The sequence below is a fragment of the Agelaius phoeniceus genome, chromosome 8 (assembly GCF_051311805.1).
Source record: "Agelaius phoeniceus isolate bAgePho1 chromosome 8, bAgePho1.hap1, whole genome shotgun sequence".
NCBI lineage: Eukaryota > Metazoa > Chordata > Aves > Passeriformes > Icteridae > Agelaius > Agelaius phoeniceus.
Window position 1 is genome coordinate 11,887,807 of NC_135272.1, and position 26,643 is coordinate 11,914,449.

The 26,643-nt window shown below is 39.6% G+C and overlaps 1 protein-coding gene across 9 annotated transcripts in view; it reads right to left on the minus strand.

Moving 5' to 3' along the window:
- Positions 1-26,643, minus strand: part of RABGAP1L (RAB GTPase activating protein 1 like) — a 234,162-nt gene that overhangs the window by 84,612 nt on the left and 122,907 nt on the right. For all 9 annotated transcript variants that reach the window (XM_054638113.2, XM_077182014.1, XM_077182016.1 and 6 more), the window contains 4 exons: positions 22,774-22,887; positions 11,536-11,610; positions 8,028-8,153; positions 6,510-6,653 (listed from right to left, as the gene is read on the minus strand). In XM_054638113.2, the coding sequence (XP_054494088.2) occupies positions 6,510-6,653; positions 8,028-8,153; positions 11,536-11,610; positions 22,774-22,887 (459 nt within the window). The remainder of the gene's footprint in view (positions 1-6,509; positions 6,654-8,027; positions 8,154-11,535; positions 11,611-22,773; positions 22,888-26,643) is intronic.

The window sequence follows — 26,643 nt, forward strand, 5'->3', positions numbered from 1 at the left end:
AGACATTTCTGTCCCTTTTCCAAAACTGATTAATACAAAGACAAACAAGGGGGCCTCAATCCCCAGTGGGCACCAAGGGTGCTATCACACACAAGGAGAGAAAAAGAGGTCTCATCTCTTTATTTAACACAGGTCCTCCAGCTCTGGGATGGAAACAGGGAATGGCTGTTGGATGTGCTCAAGGAGGAGGAATCTTCCAGATCCCAGTTTTCATGAGAGCAGACAAGGTGAGGGGTTTAGAACATATCTTGACAGAGAGCTGTGCCTTGTTCCCCCCCTACCTGTGCTCACACACCACAAAGAAAAGTCCATGCCCACACTAAATGAACATCTGCCCCCCTACACTGCCTCTGATCTTCTTCCCAGTGTTATTCCTCATCCTCTCCCTTTCCCTGCCATGACACAGCCCTAGCTCTTGTCTCTCTGAACCCTGACACTGGCCTTCCCTTTCCAATGATGAATCAAATGCAAAGTTCATTTTACATATTCAGAAAATCCGTAACAGCCTCAGATTCCAAGCACAAAGCAACAGAAAGTGTTTCAGCACAGGCAGACTGCACTACCCTCTTCTTTAAAAACACTTCCCAAATTAGCTCAGCTTCCTGGATTTGCTCATGGAATATCACTCTCTCATTTATGATACTTTCCTTCAGTTATTTCTAAAGTGTTTTTGAAGCTTGCCAAGACTGTTTAGGATATGCTGCTATTCCAATACAGCAGATGGCACTAGTGTTAAGTAAGCATTATGGAAATTTACTGTATTCCTAGAAAAAACAACCAAGTGAACATCAACTAGCAGGTGGCTAAAATATTTCATGAGCAATGGGGAAAGTAATCCAGAGCCACAGTGTGAACATGGCATTAGACATGTCACCCCTCTAAGGCCCAAACAAAGTCATTCAAACCAGTCACTCATCATTTTCACCTAGATCTTAGAACATTTCTAAGAAGCAGTCTTAACATTTAGGACCACAAAATTTATCAACATCACCCAAAAGGTACCTTCTGTTCTCCTAAGTTCTATCTTGGAGTGCAGACTCTTGGGAGACTGTTTTTCCTTTGCTCATGCTGAGTGTTCATCATCAGCCTTGTTATTTTGGGGATGAACAAGCAGCACTGTGACTGGAAGATACATAAATTATGGATGCTCAAAGGAACAGCTGGACATCCTTGAGTCAAGGGTTATGCCAAGCCCTCTCCTAGAACCTCTCAGACTGCATTCTCTATTAGAACACTCTTCTCCTTGGTCCAAGCCTGAATTATGATAAATTCTGTTAGAACATTTTGTGTCCCCAGTCCCCATGGCAATACAGAACATGGTATTGCACACCTCCAGCATTTCTGCTGTTGACTGAATTTTACATGCAAGCACCTTAACTACTTGTAACCTTCACTTTGAAAAGAACTTAAAATTGTTTATCATTATAATCAGAATGTTTTTAACACACACACACACATCCAAAAGCTTTAAGAAGTTCCTCATGCAGCACACACACAATCAAATCCTACACCCTTCTTTTTTTCTTTTTATCTTAATTTCTGTTCTAGTGCTGAAAAGCCCCCACAGTGGATTACAGCTGTAGATCATCACATGAATTAGGCTAAAATTACTTCTCCTTTGGATTTAATAACTCATCTAACAACATAAAAGCCAAACATCAGGGTCTAGGAAACCTGAGGTTATCTCCATTGCAGACCTCCCACTTCTGCAACAGAAATGATCATGATGGTTGACATGTCAACAGATCCTTGAGTGCAGCAAGCCAGCATTACCACTGGACACCCACATTCAAATTCCAGTCATCCATCTGGAGTCTGAGAAAACCTATTCTCCTCCTTCTAAATTAATTAAAAGCTAATTATAGCAGTCTGGGAAAGAAATCCTTCCCAGTCTCTTTACATGAAATAGCAGTGGCTGATAAGGGCTTCAGCAAGACTCAGCTCTCCAGCAGGCCTGATGCAAAGGGAATGGGCAGGAGGAAGGACACAGCCTAAATGCCAACATTTATTTGTCTGTATTCCTAAAAGGAACACAAACAGACAGCTCCTGGCCTTTTCCACCTAACATGTATGGCATTGACTTCACTCTGGTAAATAGTACTGAAATAACACAGACAGCTCCAGCACAGATCTATGCCTGCTTAGAATTTAAGCCCAGCTTTTAATATGCTGTTACCATAAGAGATTTTATTTCTAGCAAGTCCCTTCTTACGTTTTGTATGATTTCTTAAAATATTCATGACTGGAAGGGTTAACAAATGTAGAAAACATGGCAATACAAATAAGTTTAAAAAGTTCAATTTTTCTTCCCCTATAGATCCACAAAAGGTAAACAACTGTGCACAGTCTTCTATTTAATTCCCATTTCATCTCAGCGCAGATTTACAGAGGAAGTGGGCTTGTTCTTGACTCAATTCCTGAGGAAGTTTAATAAATTGAAATGTTCATCTGTTCTTTCTCAGCTCTGTTGAAGGCATCACAGAAGACTGTGACAGTGACAGATAAAAAATAGCAGGCTGTGATGGTCCCTCCTCCTCGGCCAGCCCTGAGCGCTACCAGACGGCGTCTCCTGGCACATCCATCCCCAGCAAGACACACACAAGACAGAAATCAACTCCTCAGCGTCAATACTTGGGATTCTGCTCTGATTTTCAATGTTTCATTAGGAAGGAGAGCTCCCAAATAAGCAAATCTCCACAATGTGCTGCCAGGTTTTAGCTATCAGTAAGTACTCACTTAACAGCACCACGGTGTTCACATTTTACATGATTTTTAAAGACACCTATCAGCCTTCGTTGTAACAGACAATTTCTCAAAATCGATTATAAAAAATGTTTTACACAATATTCTGAAAGGAGCAGTTGATAAATAAAGGCCAAGGAGTGATGGTATCCTAGCTTTCTTGCACTGTGCTCTGTGGCCCTGTGAAAGGCACTTTTCCTTCTTTGCTCTTAGCTATATTAATAAATATTAAATAATTTCATACTCAAAACTGATAATTAGCTGCATCCTTTTGTATCCAGCTATGACCCAGTCAGAATGGCAGCTTAGTAGTCAAATTATGTATTATGACACTAAAATAAACAGCTGTCTGTGCCAGCCCAGGAAGGGCAGCATGCAGGAGAGGTTTTTGCATATTGACTAGAAGGAGAGAAGTACTGTCCTTAAGTATTTTATATCCCCCAAAAATGCACACAAAAATAGCTAGATCAACCTAAAATGGAGGTTGCCCATAGTGTTTCAAATTTCTCAGCTAATAATGGAATGACAGCTTGAGCTCTGCACTTCCTTTAGTTTTGACAGAACTGTATACATCACAAAAGGTTAAAGAAATTTCTTTTTTAAGCAGAAAAAAAAATCATGACAATTTTGAAAACGCTTACAGATTATCTGCCAACTGGTTTGGGCTGTTTTTCTCTTCTAAGAGCCTACTGAAGGTCATTTATTTAGTGTTTTTTAAACAAACATTTTCATTTTAAATTGAATAGTTTAAACCACAAAATGAAGTGAAATGTCAACTCTTTGATATTCTGTAGCACAGCCGAGGTGCAGCTGTTGCACTGAGGACAGCTCTGAGTGACAAGAGCTTTACCTAAATGAATTGCTATTTCTGAGCATGACTTTAAATAAATAATTTAAAATAGAACAAAAAGAGACAGCGAAACAGAGCAGGCTCGAGAAGTGTTCAATAACATCATGTCATATTGACAGATAAGACTGACAAATCCAAAATACAACTCTGCTTTTCATCAACAAAACTGTTCTTCAATGCAAACAGAAATAGCAAAGGGGAAAAGACAAATGAAACAGCTGCAACAGGCAGCTAAAAGGAGCCTTATAGAAAGATCTCCAGGCTCCAACCCATACAGTTTGCTGTAATCACATTAAAACTTTCCCCTGGATCAAAAGGTTTGTGTTTTTATTACAAGCAGCTGAGCCTTGTAAGATGGACCAGGCACTGTGGTGGTCTACCTGCCTGAAGCCCAAAATTCTCCTCAAGCTTCTGTCACAGGGAAGAAAAAAAATTCAAAAATATTTCAGTTCTGTGTGGGGATGGGTGACAGATTCTGCCCTAGAACTACTCAGGTAATATTCTAACACCACTGCAAATTGAAGCAATTTGAAGAGCTTATTCTTATCTTCAACAGCCTGGTTACAACTTAAGTGATAATAATAATAATAATTTAAAAAAACATGCTAGGGAGACAACAGAATAAAATTAACTCAGTCACACAGAAGCTCTGGCCAATCCCAAATTTGTGCAAATCAAACTGCTCTGAAGCAATATTTCATGTGAGAACGATGAGAAGACCTTGACTGGAATGACACTCATTTTGAAGAGATTTTAAAAATTCCTCCATAAAACTTAATTCCCATCATAACTTCAGCTCCTTTTTCAGTTCTGCTTCTGCCCAGGAGCTCCAGCCTCAGCTTGTGCCTCTGTGCAGGCAGGGGAAGGAAATGTGCCTCCCTGGTCAGCTGGGAAATTACAGCACTTCCCAGGTATTTCTCCTCTCTGGATTGAAAACAGCATCTGAAAGGATCAATTTCACTCTTCCAGCCACAATCAAAAATCAAAAACCCAAGCCAATACTAAAAGTCTTGCTTGACATGGAATCACTGAATGGTTGGGGTTGGAAGGGACCTCTAGAGATCAGCTATTCCAAGACACAAATTGTTCGCCCATAATTCAAATATTTTCAAGGCAACCAGAGTGGCTCCCTTAAAATTATTAGTTAGCAGCAATGGTTTCAAATGGTTTTCTTCCCCTAATTTTTTCTTTCCTATAAGAGTTGCATAGAATGTCAACATTTTGTTACCAAGGATGTGGGGAAAACACAAGTCAGGAACTTGAAGGGTACTTAAAATTCATCTGTATCTATGACAAATTAAGGAAAAGGCTGGAAGCTTGTTTCTAAAAACTTAAGACAATTCACTTCAAAGGCTGCTTGCTTTTCTGGGGATTTTTTCTGCAGAATACGTTTCAGTGTTAGCAGCTGCCACTGTTTTTTCTCCTTCCAGTTGCCAGAATTACCAGCATGCTGGTTGTTCAGAGATAGAGTAAGGAACAATTTAATGCAGAAAAAAATGTTTTGATTTCCCCCATAATTCCTTCTAGAGGCTGACTGGACAAACAACTTCAGTCCTCTGTCAAGGAATGGCTTTTTCCTGGCTCTGCCTGTGGCCATACACCTACAGAACTGACTTGCTGTCGACAATGAGGGGCAACTTTTTATAGATTTTTATTGTAATATGACTTTAATCTATGTCACTCCCACAAATTCTCAGACCTGCCTGTTACTTGAGAGTGGTTGACTCCTGCCTCTGAGGAGCATTTTTCTGATAGCCCACACTGGTGCCTCAGGACATTGTCTGCCACCACTGCCCCACTCTTTCCCAAGATGTCTGCATGTATTTTCTCACCTGAAATAACTTTTCTTGCTCTTTCTGGTTTATTTTTGGCTGTAGTAAAAGAGGCTCCTTTAGCTGTGCATGATGACCCTCCACAAACACTGACAAGTTTCCCTTTCCCCAGCACGTTCTAACACTGCACTCTCTTACTTTCCCCTTGGATTTTCACCTTCTTTTCCACCATAATTGCTTCAGACACACTGAGATAAACATTGCCAATACTACCCTACCTTGCTTTGATAACTGAGCACCAATATGCAGAATAAGAAAAGTCTCAAGGACTGAATCCTACCAAGGCACCTGCAGCAAGCCTGAAGATTCTCAGAGAAAATATTTCACAATAAAAACTAACAAAATGAGCTACAGTCAACAGTGTTTCATACTAGTGAAGCCTTCACCATTTAAAATTATCAAATATTTTATCTGTCTATTCATTCTCATGTTTGTGACCCCTTGAAATTGTAGAGGAAATCAGTGACAGGTTTAAAAGCAAGATTAATGCCATAGACTTCCCATTTACTGAAGGAAGGACTGGTTTTTTATCAAAATAAATATTCCAGATTATCAACCAATTCTGACTGGCTTTCAGAAGAAAGTTCAGATATATCTACAGCACACACAGCATTTTGTATCTGGAGTAGGCCATTCCTAGTTGGAAGAGCAGGGATAAGAACCAAAAGGAAGGAGCTTCCTGCAGTTGTGTTTGGCCCTTCTCACTCTTTGTGTAGTACCAGGCCATCATTTCTGTCTGTGGACACTCTGAGCCAGGCCACTTGGAGAGCTTTCCTTACTAGGTCTTTTCAAGAAATGACAATTCCTAACTCTGAATAATCATTTAACAAATTAAACAAAAAACAGATGTGTGCATCAGATATTCCTGATTAGACCCCTCAGCAAAAAAATGAGGCAATCCACAGTTCTAATTTTAAAACCAAACCAGTGTTTCACTGAACATCTTCTGCTCCATATAACCACGGTTTCTACATAACTACACACTATTTATAATTAAACAGTAAAGGACTTCAACAAAACAAAATAAAACAAGAAGAAACATTGATGGACTGGAGGAAGGAATTTCTGATTCAATATTTCTTTACCTCACAAAGTAGTAAGTCAATGATGTGGAAGACCATGCAGAGTGGAAACTTGGCAGTAAAAAGAGTGAGAAACCACTGGGATGCATACATGTGAGCTTCCAAATTGAGGTCTGAGAAATGGCTGTGCAAGTCTGGTAACTGCTCCTGCAATAAAGGAAAAAAACAAATGTTTCAGTGTTACTCATTAGTTTGAGTTCTTCATCCACACTTGCAGTAAGGACCAGGGTTGCTAAATATCCAAAACCACAACAAAGTGAAAGCCTGGCTTCTTTTGAGCAGTGAAGATGTTTCTTGATAAATTTCAGTGCCCATGGTTACAGTTTTTAGTAAGAGATCCACAGTGGATTCTATCACAGTATCAAAGAATATACTGAGACTATACTGAGAAATTACAGAATCTTCAACAGTTGAAAGGCAAAGCAGTTGTAAAATCTATGTCATGCTGTATATTTTAAAGTTATTTCTTTGCTGTGTCTTGCTATAAATGCTTCTGCCACAAAAACAGTGGCTGCAGGAACCAGGCCACTCTGCAGAGCTGGAAAGCAACAGAGCACACAACTCCAGCAGACCATTTCTGTAACTAGGAGCACATACAAACAACACAAAATAAGCACTGAAAATCCTACTGAACAGTGATGACAGGGTCACTTTAGTAAAGTATCTTTGTTAAGAGTATATTTGTTAATAAAATCTGTTTTGTTTGTTGACAAAAATCTTTGTGGACATAAGTAAATATTGAGAAGCCCATATGCTGAGGTGTCACATTAATTAGTATGCAATTCCACTCCATCAAGTATGAAATATGCACAATTTGACATCTGAAAAAATGCCATTAAATTGGCAATAGTCTCTTCTGTTTGCTTTCAGTATATCCACAGAGGTACCTGTGGTTATCTGTGAGAGTTGACTTCAGCAAGCAGCTTTTCCCATTGCCAACAGGAGGGCAGGGCTTAATGAACTCTCAGTAATTCCTTGTTAGTCACAACAACAATGTCTAACATTTGCAGCCCCTTCAGTTGTGCTGAACTGCTTGATGAAATAATTCCAGCTGAAAAAAGAGCAGAGGCTTGGAAGAGACAATAAAACCTGCCCAGTGGTCCACACTTGATTGGTATTTCATAAGCATCAGGATGTCCTGATTTGCCTGACCTCTTCACACCCACATAATTCATGGGAAGCAGGCCAATGATGGAGGCAGTCCAAAGGGTACACTGGCCTCAATAGCACAGAGATATTCTCTCTAAGCAACATCAGAAACAGAGAGGGGGGAAAAGGCAAATACCTGCTTGGATACAAAGATTAGCTGCAGAAGTGGTGTATCAGAGACAAAAGAAACTAGAAACAAATCTGACTCAAGATGCTTGAATTCAGCTATTAAACTTTGCTTTACCCCACCTCTAAAAGGAGAGGGGGTTTTATTGCCCAATAGCTTTTGGAAGCAAAGCATTCATCTCTTCTTCATGCCAGTGTTTCCATTTATGAAACAAATTGAAGGAGAATTGGTTACTCTGGCCCCACCTGCATTAACTTCTCCAGTTGGAAAAATTTGCAATGGAGATCTTCAAAGTTATTTCTGTAGAGGTCCCTCAAGCCATAGTCATACATTATTTTCACAAATACACAGAATGCCTGCTCCTCTGGCATCTGTTTGGAAAAAAGACACAAAAATAAAGTTAATAACAGAGCTAAGGCTGGACATGCCTTACACAGACACACACTTCAACACCTTGTGCACAATGAATTCAGAAGCTGGGATTTATTAGAATTTTCAGCCAAGTACCGTGAATACTGAATTAACCAACTAAAATGTCAGTGGGACTATTCTCCTTGATGAGCATCTGGATTTGGTTCTGTAAGGCTTTTTTTGAAGAAAATTTGGGATCATAGCACAGTTTTATGTGTGTCTATATCCCTACAGCAGCACAAGTGTCAGCAGCATTTTCTCTGTCAAACAGGTATGAGAATAACCAGCACACAACTCTCAGGCACATAAAACCAATTTAAAAATAAATTTTAAAAAAGAATGAAAATAAAATTAGAAGGCAACAACTCATGATAGTGATGTCTACTAAGAGATACTTGGTTAAATGGGAAAAATTCAGGAGAACTAAGGTACCACCAACCTCTAGTGAGAGCCCCGCTCATCCACCTTCATCCAAACCCCAGGACATCAAACTCTGAAGTCAGGTTTCCCACAATCCCATCTATTAACATACTGACTTTTTCAGAAGCCCTACATCCATAATCTCTGTTTCATTCTGACCAAAATGTCTCACCCAACAGTGCTTTGGAAGGTGGCACTAACACAACTGTCTGAGCCACTCCACATTTCTATTTGCTGCCTTGAGCCCACTGAATGCTGACCTGGTGGGAAGCTCTGTCACAAAACCCCCACATCACCTTCCCCTGTGCCTTCAGGTAACACAATCATGACAGGCACAACAGAACCCAAATCAACCTTTCCATCACGTTCAAAATGTGCTTTCTTTTGGGAGCACCAGATTGGAACAAATGAAAACAATTGCTGAGAATCAAGAATAACTCTTGACCTTTTAGTGTATTCCTCATTTGGCCAACTGCCAGCTTCTTATCAGATACCAGCTACAAATAAAAGCTCAGCATTTTCTTCAAAGTGAATTTTAGGCTCTTGATATTTCCCCTTCATGGTTTCATCTTATGCTCAGCCCTGTCTCCAGGGCCAGGGGCAGACAGATTCATTTTCATTTTCAGACATCATATAGGAAAGTAACTGGTTAGCACAAACTATTTCCAGATTGGCTGATGCCTATCAGTCTGGGCTTGATTTACCCAAGACAAATTCTTAGGAATTTCAAAGCTCTTAATCACAATTTTATCTGGATGGAATGATCCCCACTGATCATATAAAAGCTGCAGACAAAGTAAAGGAAAGAAATAATTTGATCCTGACCAAAAGGCTTGAATCTGCTCTGTAAGACAATGAGTGTAATTTCATGGGTTTTGGTAAAAGACAATTATTTCTAATGAAATGACAGGTGCACAAGCAAAGGCACATCTGCCCTACATGTTCAGTCAGGCTCTTGTGCTTTGCCAACCATCTCTTCCCCAAGACATGGACATGGAAAGAGGTCAGGACTGGGCCAAAGAGCCCCCCAAGTCCTTGCTCTCAGTGAACAGAGGTTCTCTAGTATTACCAACCCCAAGAATTCAAAATCATAAATCAAATTTTCTTTTTTTTTTTTTTAATTTAAGCAGAACAAATTTTGGGCATTGCCATTCTGATCTTTAGCATTTAAATATTTGCCCTTTGCTGTCGTTTCTCTGAAATCACAAAAGCCAGAAGTTTGTAATTTTTTAAAGGGAAATTTTAGGTGTTTTTTTTTTTTCCCCACAGACAATGACTCTGAAAAAGAGACAAGAAAAAAAAGTCAAGTACTGTGAGCCTCACAGTACAATTGTTAAGAGTTGGCAACATTGTTTCCCTGTGATTAGAAGTTACCTGCATACCCTTGATGAGAATTTCATCAAAGAAGCAAAATCACAAGAACAGAGGATGGAGGTTCAGCCTACCCAACCATGCCAGAAACTCATAAACATTGAAGAGAAAGGATAACCTGGTCCCAGGAAAAAAGGGAAAGGAAGGGCTCTGGAAATCCATGAGAGGGTAGAACAGTTCGGAGGGTCTTACAAGTGCTCACAGCATACAGATTGTTTGGAGAATTTGAGAAAAAGAGGAGTTTGAGGGCATCTGAGGAAGCTCCCCAATCACATGGGCTCACTGAGACTCCTTGCTTCCCCCTTCTCTAAGCATTTCACTTTAATACCCTCTGATGAAACCAGATGTTAGAAAGGGTACATTAAAATGAGTGTGATTTCCATTCAACAGTCCCTGTGTCCAACTTCCTGCAGCTCCAGAAAAACTAAGAACAGAGCTGGTTCTCTGTAGCAATGACAGCACAGCACTAAGGGAGAGGAGCTGAGGTATTAGTCAAATGCTAAGAATGTGACACCCACACATTTCTAAATAACTCTGGTATTGAAAATGGCTCATCATCTGCACGCCAGTGCAGCTTCAAAATCCTGCTTTGGGTAAAAAATCAATTGTAAAATAACTGTTAGATAAACTATTTGACAGTGTATGTTAGACTGCAATAATGGGACTATTTTGGGTTTATTCTTAAAAGATGTAAAACTTCTCTGCAGCGCTGTTGCTGTGTATCATGGTTCTCAAGACTTCAAGGAATTGCAGCTCTCCCTAGGAATTACAACTTAAATTAATCTGAATTTCAGTTCCAAATGCCCTGGGAAGTGTGTGTGTAACATACATAACACCAAACCCACACTTCAAAAGGTATTTCAATCCTGACTGATTTTACTAATTAAAACCTGAGAGAAAAAGCAGGCAAGAGCTTGAGTAAGAATTGTGGTGGCTTATTCAGATAGTCATTACCTCAATAAATACACTATTGGAATCTGCTGCTTTGCCACTGAGACATCAGATGTAAAGCACCTTGCACCTATAAAAATTGTGCATTTATTTATTTATTTCTGGACATATACCCATGTGTTTATAAAGGAAGGAACAGATCAAAGTTTGTGCAGTTTCTGATTACAGGCTAAAATATCAAGGTTAAAAAATCAGCTTTCCCTCAGAAGATATTACAAAATGTCCCTAGGAGAAAAAAACTTCCAAAAAATTAGTGAGACTACTTGCTTTGATGATCTGCTCTGAGAATGTCTCCTGGAGTTAAATTCCCCATAAACACAAAGAGAGCTTACTTAGGTGACAACTAAATGAAAAGAAAAAATTAATATGTAACAAATTGGTTTCAGGTTTTGACACAGAAGTACTTGAGAATTTAATTGATTTCTCCCAGATAAAGACATCTACATTCATGAAGATAGAAGCCATTAGTCACTATAGCCAAAAAGCAACAAAAGGAAAATTAATACAGGCAAATAAATAACAACAAATATCTGTCAAACAACTGATTTTACAGCTGCCTTGGTTTCAAATATCAAAGCTTTCATTCTGCAGTTAACTCACATGAAGCAGAAGCACAGCTGCAAGGAAGGACTGTCCCTGGCAATAGCCAATGTCTTCATCATAGACAGAATAGGCCTAGAAAAAAGAAAATCATATTTAAAATGCATACAGGCATCACCAAACTGTGCCATCAAGTTGCTGTGCAGGACACTGCCAGGGTCTCAAGGGACCTGCAAGGAAAAGGAAGAGATTTATTCCATGAGGAAAATGGAGTGACAGGACACAGGGAATGCTCCCCATGGACACAGGGCAGGGTTAGATGGGACATTGGGACAAAATTCCTCCCTGGGAGGGTGGGCAGGCCCTGGCACAGGGTGCCCAGAGCAGCTGTGGCTGCCCCTGGATCCCTGGCAGTGCCCAAGGCCAGGCTGGATGGGGCTTGGAGCAACCTGGGATGGTGAGAGTGGGATGAACTTTAGGGTCTCCTCCAGTCAAAGCCATTCCATAATTCCCTAGGAAACACTACTCAGGCTAAAATCACAGAGGGGGTAAAACTGTAACCACTCTTGTGCTTTCAGGGCTCTTCTAAAAACACCCACAGGTTGCTCTCAACCCTCCACAGATGCTGGAGTTGTAGCTGTAAATTATTATTTTTATTTTTCAATCAGCCTAAAAAGAGATGGATGCAGTTTCCCTTCACCTAAATCAAGGATAATTCAGCACAGGTTTTAATGATAGAAATTCACCAATGCAACAAATATAGCATGAAAACCAGGGTAGTTTGTGCTGTGGGGAAAGTGAATGTTTGTTTTTGGAAAAACAAGTTCTGACATTATGCAAGTACAGGACCTAAGGTTAGAAAACTGCTGAGAACTACTGTAACCTGAAGATTTCATCAGAAACAGTTTTTCCATGCCCTTGTTATGCTGAAGAATGAACAAAACTCATTTTCCTACGCTATGACAGACATGCTTTTTCTTACTCTTCAAAAAAATCCCCAAACTAAAATAACTAACCTTTCTTTCCCCTTTACTTTTCCAAGATGAGAAGATAGATACTGTTTTTAAAGAGCTGTCAGAGGATGTTAAGAATTTGTGGAAACTTGTGGAAGTCTAAGCAGGAGCTGCAGGACTGACACCAGAGGGAGGAACATCCTGAGAGAAAAAGCAAAATACTGAGGGTACAACCAGGGAAAACCAAAGCAAAGGGCAGAGCCAGGGAGGAAGGAGCCACAAGATCAGACAATCCCCTTTTCAAAGTTATGGACTTGTGAGGAATTCTGCAATGACTCTGGGAGGCAGGATTTCTCTAAGTGCAGAATATTCTGAGTATTCCTTTAAAGGTCACTGTTTCTGAACAGTTCAGCCTTACATTTCCTTTGGGAAAAGCTGACCTGGGACTTGCAGCCCTCTGCCCTTTATCTGTACTGCTCAGCACTCTTTTGAAAGCTGTTAGATGGGATTAGTCAGGAGCTGAGTGAAAATAACCCCAGCCCATTGCTCAGTTTCAGTGGACAAGAAAATTCAAGAAGTCCCAGAAATCACTGTAAAATGTTTAATGAACCATCAAAATCCAGTTTACCGGTTTAAAACAGTTACAAAAGTCACAAAAGTCAAACATAAAATCTAACCAGAGAATTGTACAATGGCAGATAAAAAATTCAGTTGGAAAAAGAAAAGGATGCTCTCCATAAAGAAGTTAATTAGCTACTAAGTACTAAATTCACAGAAATTACTTAAGATGCTTAAATGAATATTTTATCTCATTAACTAGAATCATTCACTGGTTAATCACCATCATGAGTCATTATCTATTTGTTGCCCAGATCTATCAGTTTGTCGATGCCTAATGTCTTGTCTCTGTAGCTTTCCTAAATGATGCATTACTCCTGGTTTTGATAGACCAGCTCCACTTAGAAACAGATGTGCAGAATTACAAATGAGAAATTTGATTTATGATTTCTTCAGACTATAAAAAACCACTTCTAATTTACTTCAAAAAAAATCTAGGCTGAAAAATGAACATCAAATTATCAATGCCTGGGGGTTCTCTGTTGTGAGAAGCATTATAGTGAATAATGTGCTGAAAATAGCAACAAATTAATCCAAACAAGTTATTTTAAAATAAGTATTGAGAAACCAACACACTGGAGAAAACACACTGCTTCCAAAACTGACATAGATTGAAAAGTACAGGAAGTTATAAGAAATAAAAACATACTTCTCATGAGATTCTGAAAGAAGCTGAAGTTACAGCAAAAGAGGGAAAACAAGAAGGGTACAAAAAAAATCCTCACTCTGCGGTTAAATACAAAAATATGAAGGAAGAACAGCAAAGTTTCTCATAATCAACTTCCTAAACACATTTGAGCTCATACTAAATCCATTTCAAACACATCCAGAGCAGCAAGGCAAAGTCACTGCTTGGAAAATACACGGTCAATGTAAGGAAGTTGTATTTAAGCTCCAGCAGAAAATCCCTGTGAACTTTCCTTGTGTTTGTTCTATTACAGAAGAATCACAAGGTTTTTTATCCTGCTGGAACCATTCCTAACAGGGGATGTGTTAAAGGATCTGTGTCCAACAGAATATCAGAAGAAATAATAAATTAAAAGGATTAAAATTACTGAAAAATTATAAAGAACGGAAAGTATTCACCCAAAAAGCTTGAGGGGAAAAGTAAACTGATAAATCACTAATTGCCTGATTAAAACAGAAGAGATGAAAAAATGGAAACTTTTCTAAAAAGGTTGATCCACAGAACTACAAATCAGCAAGTACTGGATAATTTGGTTTATATAAAAATATGAAATTAATTAGTGGACACTGTCTATATAGGAGAAAAATGTCAAAGGGCCCCAGTAAAAAGAGGGAATTATTAAAATGCCTTTGAAGCAACCAAAAAACCATGAAAAAAAAAAAACCTGCTTGATCCACTTTTAGAAAAGTTTTTTTGAAAATAATTTTTTTGAAATTCATTTCCACAAGGTCCTTCTCCAAAATCTGATCTTGACAAGCAGCCCACTGCAGATACTTGGACACAAACTTAGTTCTGCATCAGAATTAGATCAAACAAAGAAAGATTCTGCTCTTAAGTCAAAACATCATAATCCTGACAACCAAAGGTTTAGTTTTTAATGAAGTCTCTAAAATATGCAGGATTTCATTGCATCTATCCAATGCAAAATGAATTTGGAATCTTAATGCACATCACATTTCCAATTATACTGTTTTATTTTTAAGCAGCCTATGGGATTTGATAATGCTGAAATATGATGTAATTAACCAGAATAACCTCAAAATAAGGATGCTGCCTACAGATACCACCATAATATCATATCATTAACTAACAGCCTAAGATTAACTGTTTAAGATTTATGCTTCTAAGGAACTTGCATTTTCCACCTGAAATATAAAAACAAGGCAAAATCCCAAATCCCCTATTTCCACTGCAGTCATTGTAACCTTATAATTTCAAGAGAATGAGATTTTTCCTGTGACATCCTGTGACATCTCACAGTTTTTAACTTATTATTCTCCTAAGCTCTTGAGGAACTTCCAATTACAATTCCCCAGTTAACTGAGATTTTAAATATTCTCTGTCTCATAAATGGGATTTAATGAAGGTTCTGACTTGAAGCCTGTTTTCATTCATTTTTAACTAAATGAAGATCTCACAGAATTGAGACATCTTTTTAATAATTACCTGTATTCTGAAAAGAGCTACTATGCAGTTATTAGTAGATCATCATTAGAAAGTGAATTCTTTGGAAGCAGAGTCTTCTCAAAGTCCATGACTGAGAACCATCTGCACATTGGGAAAGTGAACCAAGAACCCAGCTCTGGGCAGAAACTCTTCTCCAAAATAATGAACAGAAGAAAATCTCCCAAGATCAGAATCTTCTACAGAGAAAAATTCTATGTACTAGCATTTAAAAGATAGGTGAATTTAAAACCTCAGCTGAGATTTCTGTAACTTCTGTCTGTGAGTGCCAGCAGATTTAAATGAGGAAGAGGAGAGGTTATGCCTCTCTATGATCTCTATGAAATGACCAAGGGAAATTACTCAGTGTTTAACACAGACACAGCTCTGTACTGAAATCTGCTTTAGGAGACTTAAAAGATTTCCATGGTGTCTGAAACTCAGAGGGTCTCAGGAAAACATCCATACTTTGATGCAGACTTTTCACCTAACAAGGTATTTTATTATTTTTCTCATTATTTAAATTATTGTTAATTAAAATTATTGATCTTTTATTATATTTTTAATATTTTAAATTTTATTTTAATGTTCTCACAACAAGGTATTTTATTACATGCTCAGTCACTAAATGATTTTAGTAACAGCAGAATTTAAAACTCCATACCTGAATTTATAATAAGACTAACAGTCTGAAAGTAATAATATTCCTATGGGTGCAGAACTGAGTACGTATCACATTACAGAAGGAATTTCTGCATTAAGTGAAAACTGTATTTTTAGCCATTAGTTACTCATTTAGGGAATATCAGGAAGAGGCTGTTACACAATGTGCCTCTGCCAGAGCTGGGAGAGTGAGGGGATGAAGAAATCTTCACCTTCAACCAGGCAGGCCCCAAACTGAGCACTCCCAGCATTTTTCAGGATTCCAGAGCTGACCTTCCCACTGGTACAGGCTCAGCAGCAAATTCTACAGAATTTCATTGCATCTTTCACTATTGATCAAGAATGGGGCTGCTGAACACAGATGCACAGAGAAGGATCCTTATTGCAATGTAAACAGAAGAAAACAAGGTAACACTAAAAATCCTTTGAATGAAACAAGACAACAATATTTACTAGCACTGCTCCTTCAATCCAGGAGCAAAGAAAATAAACAACTAAAAAGAGGTGAAAAATAATTCTTCACTGATTGAGTTTATCCTCTAATTGGCAAATAGATTTCTGCAGGAACAAAAGAGATCTGCTCTCTGGCAAATAATTACACCTGGACAAACACTGAAACTTCCCATTTGTAAATCTAAGTAGTTACTAAGAATTGAAAAATGTGGAAGAATACATTTCAGGTGACTACCTGAAAAGACATGCTGAAATAAAATGGAAATGAAAATATAAAAAAACCCAAAAAAACCCCTATGAAAATTAAACTTTCAGCCAGCACTAAGCAGCAGCTCTGCTGAAGCATAACCCATCACTCACAGCTTATCATGGGCATAGAAGCTGCTGGTTACAGAAGAGCAGCTCAAAGGGATTTCCATATTTCAATATACAGTAACAAAAAGTAAAATGCTCCATAACAGAGCCCACTCAGTGTTAGCATTGCTAAAATGCAGTTTGTTATTCTCTCTGCTAATGTGGGTACCAAAAAATACACCCTGTAACTAAAGCAAAGTGTTTGGTGTCACAGCAAAGCAGCTACCACTCTGACCCTGCACCTAAAACCTGCAGGCAAGTGAGACCAGCATTGGGGAAAAACTACAGAAGAGCAGCTCAAAGGGATTTCCATATTTCAATATACAGGAACAAAAACTAAACCACCCCATAACAGAGCCCACTCAGTGTTAGCATTGCTAAAATGCAGTTTGTTATTCTCTCTGCTAATGTGGGTACCAAAAAATACACCCTGTAACTAAAACAAAGTGTTTGGTGTCACAGCAAAGCAGCTACCACTCTGACCCTGCACCTAAAACCTGCAGGCAAGTGAGACCAGCATTGGGGGAAAAACTACAGAAGAGCAGCTCAAAGGGATTTCCATATTTCAATATACGGGAACAAAAACTAAACCACCCCATAACAGAGCCCACTCAGTGTTAGCATTGCTAGAGTGCAGTTTGTTATTCTCTCTGCTAATGGGGGTACCAAAAAAATACACCCTGTAACTAAAACAAAGTGTTTGGTGTCACAGCAAAGCAGCTACCACTCTGATCCTGCACCTAAAACCTGCAGGCAAGACCAGCATTGGGGAAAAACTACAAATCTCATCCACAAAGGTATTTAGTAACAAAATAGATCCTGATACAAATGATACATATCCTTCTGCAAGGCCTCAGCTCACTGAGAAACACTAACACCAACTCTGAGCCTCTGAGAAGTAATTCTACCATTTTCTGAAAAAACATTGTGTGTGTTTCCCCTTCTGCCCAGTCCCAGCTCACCTGACTGATTTTCCTGCACCATGTTCCCTGTTCCCCATTAGAGTCACAGTGGTTGTTTGTTAAATAGGAGTTACTTTAAACAAAAACTTAGGGAAAACAGATCTTGTGTTAAATTCTGCACTGCACACACTGCAGAGAGCTGAGAGGATTAATTCTGCCAGGTGCTCTGATTCCCTGGAGCCTCAGGCTGTGAGCATGGACAGAGCTTGGACGCAGGCACTGAGCACTACTCAGTTATGCATTGTAACACTGAGCTGAGCTCTTCAAATACAGCTAGAATTTGCAGAGTATTTAAACAGAACACAGGCAAGAAGCAGCATGTTTCCCAAAGATTCCCCAAAATTTGCTCTGTGAAAATCCAGCTTAAGTGGTGTCCTCAAGTGAAATCTCCAGTCTTAGAATCTGAAACTCTTTTCATTCCTTATCACCACTGTCAGTCCTGAAGTTTATTTTTAGGTACTTTGTCACATAAATGTTCTGCAACAGAAAAAGTTCCCATCTTTCCTGGTCTCCTACTGTTCTGAAGAGGAGATAAAGAGTTGGAACAAAAACTGGCAGACCTGTTAAAATGAGGCAGTGAGCTTTTAATGATTTTCCTTTTTATCTGACAGCTCAGATCATCTCTCATTTCAGTGGAGAATGAAGAAAATTCTCTTCAGCTTTCTGCCCTCTCACTTGAGGACAGACCCTTCCCAGCCATATTCAAAAATCCCATTCTTCAAACTTCTTGCTTTCACATTAGAATAAAGGGATAAGTACTCAGCATCTCTGGTAAAAGTTATTCTAGCAATACAAAGCTGCCACATTATTACTTCCAACACAGATTATTACTTTTTATTCCCAATGGAATGAAAATTTTATAAGCAAATTAATTAGGCTTAACAATATTTCTTGAAAACCCACATACTGGAGAAAACAGTTTATTACTCATAAATTCAGGGTTCAGTCAGACCCAAACAGACATCTGTCACAGCCACAGTCATTTAAGGAAACTATGAGAGGATGAAGGAGAAGTGAAAATGCTGGAAAACTCTGCCTGGAAATCTCTCCAGCAGTTGTGCCTGATCTCAATACTGGCACAAGCAGGTATAAAACCTTCAATGGAATCAGTAAATCTATGAATAATGCCATGTTGAAGACTGGATGTGGCTGTTCTACCAGAGAGCAATGCTTCCCAAACCCTTCTTTTAACCAACGAGCACATGAAAGAATGAGGGAGTCACTAAGATCACCAGGATTTTTATAAATCCTTCACCAAGCCCTACCCAAAGGCTTTTCAGGGAACTGAGCTGCTATAGAACATCCCCTTACTCCCTCAAATAGTTGATTAAAGGAGAGAAAGCCAAAGGTAGGAATGAAGTCAGTTCTAACCCAGAGAGTGAAGGCGAGGTCACTCACAGAACCCTGCAGAAAGATGTCTGCAAATATTCACAAACCTTAAAGAACACATAAAAATAGCACAGTAAAAATAAAAACACATAAAAACAGTAAAAATAAAACCACATAAAAATAGCACAAAGGCTGCTGATGAGACAAAGCTGTTTGGAGCAGGGAATTAGTGACTGCAAAGCTGCTATACAGAACATGTTCTATCAAGAACAAGTGGCTGGGTGACAGAGGTCATTAAACTCCAGGTACAAACAAAATGCTTCACAAGAAGAGCAGCCCTCAACATGATGGACACACAGAGAGGTCTCTGACCAAAGACCACAGAACCCCAGAATGGTTTGGGTTGGAAAGGACCCTAAAGCTCATCCAATTCCACCCCTTGCCATGGGCAGGGACACCTTCCACCAGCCCAGCTTGCTCTAAGCCCTGCCAGCCTGGCCTTGAACACTTCCAGAGCTGCAAGGATGGGGCAGCCACAGCTCCTCTGGGCAACCTCTGCCAGGAAAAGAATTCATTCCCAGTATCCCATCTATCCCTGCCCTCTGGCAGTGGGAAGCCATTAGCCCCCTTGTCCTGTTACTTCAGGTCCTTTTCCAAAGCTCCTCTTCAGCTCTTTTGGAACCCCTTTAGGCACTGGAAGGGGCTCTAAGGCCTCTTCTGGATCCTTCTCTTCTTGCCTTTTTAAAAATGGGAGTTTCCCCATTTTCATTCAGTGGGAACTTCACAGGACATCCATAACTAAATATGATGGACAGTGGCTTAGCAACTCCATCTGCCAGTTCTCTCAGAGCCACAGATGCATCCCATCAGGTTCTGTGGTCTTTCAGGCTCCTTGCATCATCTCAAACCTGATCTTCTCCTGCACTGGGCAGTTTCTCATTCCCTCTGTCCTTGCCTTTGCCCTCTGTGGCCTCAGCAGTGATGTTGGAGCACTTGCCAGGGAAAACAGAGGCAAAAAAGTCATTGAGTACCTCAGCCTTGTCCATGTCCCAAGTTGAGAAGTTTTGCCATTTCCTTCTGGACTGGAAGGAACATTTTCTCCCACACTGTCTCTAATCTTAGTTTTATCACAGATGTACCCATGGAATATTTTCTTGTCACTGTTCCCATCCATGGCCAGATTTAATTCTATCAGGGCTTTAGTTTCCTAAACCTGATCCCTGTCTGCTTGGACAATTTCTCTGTATTCCTACCAGACTAGGTGCCTTGTTTGCACCCTCTGTAGGCTTCCTTTTGTCTTTGAGTTTGTCCAGGAGCACCTTGCTCACCCACACAGGCCTCCTGGGGTTTTTGCATGACTTTCTCTTTGTCAAGGATACAGCACTTCTGAGTTTCGAGATCCTTCAAGAAAAGAGAACTAACTGTGGCATTCACATTCTCTGAACAGAGAGAGACAGAATTCTCTCTCCTAGGATTTTTCCTAGAGAAGCTCAGAGAGAAGAAGAGAAAACAATTCTTATCTTTATTCACTGCTCCTGTTGTTTGGCACATGTGGGACGTGTTATGGAGATTGTTTACCCAAAGTGATTTGTCAATTGGATCCTGCCGAGGATTGTTTTGTTTCCTTGGCCAATTGGGTCAAAGCTGTGTCCTCACTGTCTCAGTCAGTCATACTTTTTCTTTAGTATCTTTTGTATAGTATAATATCTCTTTAATAAAGTTATAGTATTAATGTAATACAGTATAGTTTTAATAAAGCAATTGTTCAGCCTTCTGAATCACGGAGTCAAAGCACATTACTCCTGAGGTTGGGGGCACCTTGATGCAATAACAGCCACAGCCACTTTCTCTGCAGGAGCAGGAGAGGCCTTCAGAGCAAGGAAAGCCCCCAGATTTAGCAAACATGCAGAATTATTCACATTTCCCACAGAAAGGAAACAACCCAGGAAGGTCTGTGCCCCTCTGAAGCTGCCTGCTGGGCAGATAATTCCTCTCAGTTGCTTCCAGTTCTGACAGATTCACTCCTTTATTTGTACTTTATTAGACAAAATAGACTGAGATACCTTAATGAAAAAGAATTTTTCTTTTCAAAGAATGTTCCCAAATTCTTTCACATCATCCTCACAGAACTTGACAGATTCTTTCCAATGTAGAATAGATGCCTTTAATTCTGGACATTGTCAGTAAAGGCAGCTGCAGCAGCTGCAAAACACTGAGTTGCTCAAGTCAAACTGATCCTACAGGAGGTTCATCCATCTCCACATCCTTTACACTTCATTATTTACCATCCCCTTTTCTCTGTGTCACCAAGATACCTTCATGAGAAAGGACTTTCTGATTTCTTCCAGGTGACTCACCAGAGTACATGGAATCAAGAAGGGATATTCCTAATGCTTTGACTGAAATCCATTTATTCAGTGCTTGTTTAGGAACCTGCTGGCCAGTCTTTAACTCCTTAATGTGTATCTTGTTCATGCTCTAACTTGTCCAGCATTTATACATTCTGAGCTTGGCAGGCTACAGGAGTTACAGAATTCCAGTCAAAACCTTCACCAATGGAGCCTGTACTTCTGGCTTTTTGTGTTAGCTTGTCATCACCTATTTTCAGTAAACTCCCAGGCCTTCATTATAACATACTTCTCACATTTAATTATTGAAAAACTGAATTATTCCATCATTGTTCACTTAGCTGGTATCAAAGTGACAAGCCCACAATTACCTGCATTGTTATTCTTTTTATAGACTGGCAAAGGAATTGTTTCCTGTAGCCCTCTAGAGCCCTCCAAGATTAGGAAGAAATCACTACCATTGCCTGAAAGTTCTCTTTATTCCCTAATTTTGTATTTCTTTCAAACTGTGAATTGCTCACAATACTCAATCCCAGCAGCTAAGCAGCTATATTTAATATTCATCCAAATTCTTATTTGAATAGGAGTTTGTATCTTTGTATCACCAGAGAATTTATCTGGGGAACAGGAAAATGTGTCATTATACCCCAAAGGCTTGTCACTATACCCCACTTGTCACTATACCCCACTTTTTCGTGCTTGACAACTCCATCATTTCTAGTAATCAGCAGGAGGTGGAAACAGCAACAAGGAAGAGGAAGGGAAAGGGAAATGGCTCTGCCTAAGGCAATCATTCATTCTATATGAACAGAATGAATTCTACATTATATAATATTCTACAGAATATTCTACATGAATTTCATGAATTTTAGAAAAAAACAAAGTGAAACAAAAACTGACTGCCAAAACCACAGCAACATCTACAACTGCCAGGCAGAATAGTCCCTGCTTGGCTGCAATATTTTACCTTCTGGATCTCTCTCAAACAAAAAGAAGTCTGTCTGTACAAGATGGACAAATCTATTGATTTTGTACCTCAACTTTCCCATGTGCAAATTGGAAAAATTAAAGAGTGTTTTTCATTGGAGGTGATCTGGCAGCTGTGAGTGAAAAGCTCTGCTCACACACGGCTTGTGGAATGGCCAAAAACTTGTTCTCCAGGTAATTATCTGCAGACATTCTGGTTTAACCTCACAGCAGAGCTTGCTCTCAGGGTTTTTTCTCCTCCTCTGCAAATCTCTCCACCTCAGAGGAAAAGAGGAGCTCCTACACCACTCCCTCTGAAGTGGAGGGGGAGGCTCAAGCACCTTTGGAAGCACCAAATGCAAGGATGTAAAAGGGAATGCAGAAACACCACAGTCTCCACATGCAATCTAAACAAAGCTTTAAAATCTTACTGATTAACAACTTGGACCAGAACAGGGTTAACAGGGCAAAAGAAAGTCACACAAAATATGGAGCTTTAAAATTGAGAGTACTGACTGTACCTTACAGATTTTGTACAGAGATTCCTGCCCATCTCCCTCTGTATCCTTAAAATAATCATGTGCTGGATATGTACGATGGATATCTCGTTTGATGACACTCTCCTGAGCAGAATCCTGTAAAAAAAAATAAAAAGAAAAATCCTGACACATGAACCCATTAACAGTACAATTAAATGTAACATAATAGAAAATTCAATGTGTACTCAACATGGATACATTAGATAACTGCTTTGCTGACTTCTCCAAAAATGCTTTGAGAAGAAAATGAAAATCCTTTGTAGTCTCTAATGCAGTTATAGCTTGACAGTTGAACAAGAGCAACATGGCATGTTTTCTGTCCTGCAGGCTTAAGGTTCAGCTTTAGAACTCTGAGGAAATTAACAGTTCTTCAATTGCACAGATCACATTCTAACTGTTTTGCTCTTGCAGTAAAAAAACAAACAAAAAACCCCCAAACAAACAAACACACACAAAAAAAAACTACACCAAAAAAAACAAACCAAAAAACACAACCCAAAAAACCACCAAAAAATTGGGCTGTCTTGCAAGCTTAAAGCTACTAATTTGAAATGCTGTAGATATGAATCTACCATAAAAAGTGTTAATTAAAAACTCATAAATGATTCCTAGAAAAGGATGGGAATCACTGCAGACAGATCCAAAGAACACCACTGTGTGGATGAGGAAGTTGTACCAAAATGTCAGAGCTGGAACTACAACAGTTAATTATCTTCAGGTTCCAGTGTGCTGTACCTTTAGGTTGGCAAATATCAAATGGTGCTTTTCTCCATTACCTTTGTAATCCTAAAGGAAAAACCAACAAAATCTTCCCCTGTAACTTGGAATATAAATCCCTTACAAATAACTTTTATCTTGAAAACAGAGTATTTCTGTGACAGAAAAGCTTCTAAGCTCTCAGATTGTGTCTTGTTAACCAGGATTCTCCATAAAAAATAGCTTCTTTACACCTGCTGGAGTCAGCAACCAGGTCATCTCCTGAATTTCAGTGCTTTTTTAATTCCATAAAGTCTCCACAGTGAGCCTGTGCCACACAGTAATGCAGCTGCCTGGCAGGCTTAGCCAGAAGTCTGCAGCAATTCCCAGCTCCAGGTCCCTTTTGGATCCAAAACACCCCAAGGAGTCACTCCAGGGCAGATGATCCTACCCCAGAGATGACAGCCACTGCTGCATTTCTCCATTCCCTTCAATGGCAGCTAAAGAAATGGCTGCCAGAAGCTCAAACATCACTTTGTGCTGGCTCCCTAAAGTTGATGGCTTCTCTGAATCTTGGCTATCATTGATTTATCCAACTACAATATTCTCATGTTCAGTGATCTCAGCTGTGGCTTTCCCTTTGGTTGACATTAAAACCTCTAGTACCAGCAAGCAGCATGATCTGTATTTTGTGGAGTCACAGAACCCCAGAATGGTTTGGGTTGGAAAGGACCCTAAAGCTCATCCAATTCCACCCCCTGCCATGGGCAGCGACACCTTCCACTGTCCCAGGTTGCTCCAAGCCCCATCCAGCCTGGCCTTGGGCACTGCCAGGGATCCAGGGGCAGCCACAGCTGCTCTGGGCACCCTGTGCCAGGGCCTGCCCACCCTCACAGGGAACAATTCCTTCCCAATATCCCATCCATCCCTGCCCTCTGGCAGTGGGAAGCCATTCCCTGTGTCCTGTCACTCCAGGCCCTTTTCCCAAGTCCCTCTCCAGCTCTTTTGGAGCCCCTTTAGGCACTGGGAGGAGTTCTAAGTCTTCCCTGGATCCTTCTCTTCTCCAGGCTGAATTCCCCTGGCTTTCTCATCCATCCTTTCCTCACAGGAGAGGGGTTCCAGGCCTCTAAAATGCCAGGCACATTTTTATATGCTATGAAAGGAAAGGGTACAAAGAAAGGTGATGTTTTCATTATGCCAGCTGGTACCACAGGAGAAAATAAACACATTTTTATGCTTTTGCTGTGTTATCATAATTTTTCTCAGGACATCTAAGCACTGTGCAGCCATCAGCAACCAAAAATAACCACACTGTCTAAATCACAAGCAAACAAACACAGACTAATAACAAAAAAATTTATAAAAAGCAGTTCTCTAATCAGACTTCTTTAATGATTATTTTCATTTACATGGCTTCCAAATACCAGAGAGGCTGGAGAACTCCAGTCTGCCTCCCAGATCCATCTGACCATGCAGTTAAATTATGAGAAAGTGCCTGAAGCAGCATTTAAGATCTACCAGCAAAGTTACAGAATCTATTACAGAAATCTGTTACAGACATTTTTCAGCATGAACTTGAAAAGATCCAGGGGAAGTTTCAGGAAAATCACCACATCCAGCACACACAAGGTTTTTCAGTCAAGCTGAGACATTGTACTTGACTGCTCAGTACTTCTCTTGTCTTGACTGGGGAAGCCAAAGTGTAACTGAGCACACAGAATTTGACAAGGAGAATGCCCAAGTTAGGGCCAAAAATATTTGTGTAAAGGCCCAAAAGCACATGAACTTTTACAGAGTTAAAAGAAACCTGAAGCAGTCTTAATTCAGCCCTATTAATGAAAGCTGTGTCTAAAAAAGCTAGAGGAAAATAATTAAATGGGCCCAAAATAAGATCTACATGCAAAGACTGGAGAATTAACTCCTCCTCAAAAGACAACCTATCTTTGAAATATGATAAACTCATAAAGGAAGAAATTAGTCTAGGGGGAAAATATAGTTCAGAACTACTTAAAATATATCAAAAATACTTTAGTTAAGTTTCTATCTTTCTCCAGGCAGAATTTGTAGATAGTACTGCTCTCAAGTACCAAAGCACATGAGTTTACAGACACCTCCATTTAGGATTTCAGACCACTTTTATTCTTCAAGAAAGTCATGATTAGTTTATCAGAAAAAAAAAAAAAGCCAAGGTGAGATGGCTCTCAAGGCATTCAGGGTTCTAATGATCTTACTTCTAAAATTCCTGTCAACTCAGAGAAAATATTCTACTGAGGAAAAGAATTATCTTCACATGCCAGTGCTATGACAGCTGCCCTGCTACTGAACAAGCTCTGCCTCGAGTTGTCTCTCTTCTGGAACAGCTGAATTTCTGCAGAGGAGCAATGCTCACTCCTTGACACTCCTGCCACTTGCAGCTATCAAGAAGCTGCTGGATATGGGCCATTGATGCCAGAAGGTAGATCAGCACAGAAATAAACCAGAGAGAACAGAAAACTGTTTATGTTGAATAAATGTTAAAAGAAAATTAGGATCACCATAGATCAGCACAGAAATAAACCAGAGAGAACAGAAAACTGTTTATGTTGAATAAATGTTAAAAGAAAATTAGGAGTACATAAGCAATCATAATAAAGAAATACAGGGCAATCTTTATGCATTCATTTCAGGAATTTTTTAATTAAGAACATCTCACACAGACTCCATAAAGAACCTCTACTCATTTGTTGTCACAAGTGGAGCCACTCTGGTGATGAATTACAATTAGGGAGCAGAAGAGACTCCTGGAGGTAGAGCCTTGTTTATTTTGTTCTAAGAACTGAAGAACAAGCATTGTATCAGCCAGAAGAAATTATTAAGAAAGAAAAATCTCCTGAGACTTAATACTTGCCCCACTTTTGCCCAAAATTACATTCATGAAAACAGGCACATCCCTAATGAAAAAAATGCCAAAAGTGCTCAGCTGAGTTTTCCTTATGTGCTGCCTGCATTCCAACTTCTGACTCAGGATGAGAGATGCAGAATTGCAGTTGCAATTAAAGGAATTCAAGAGTTTAATGTGACTACTGAATAAATAATAAACCAGATAACAGGTGTCTCAAAGCTGGCATTCAAACTGGGCAGCACTTCTGACCTCAATCTCCTTGTGCTCCATTTCCC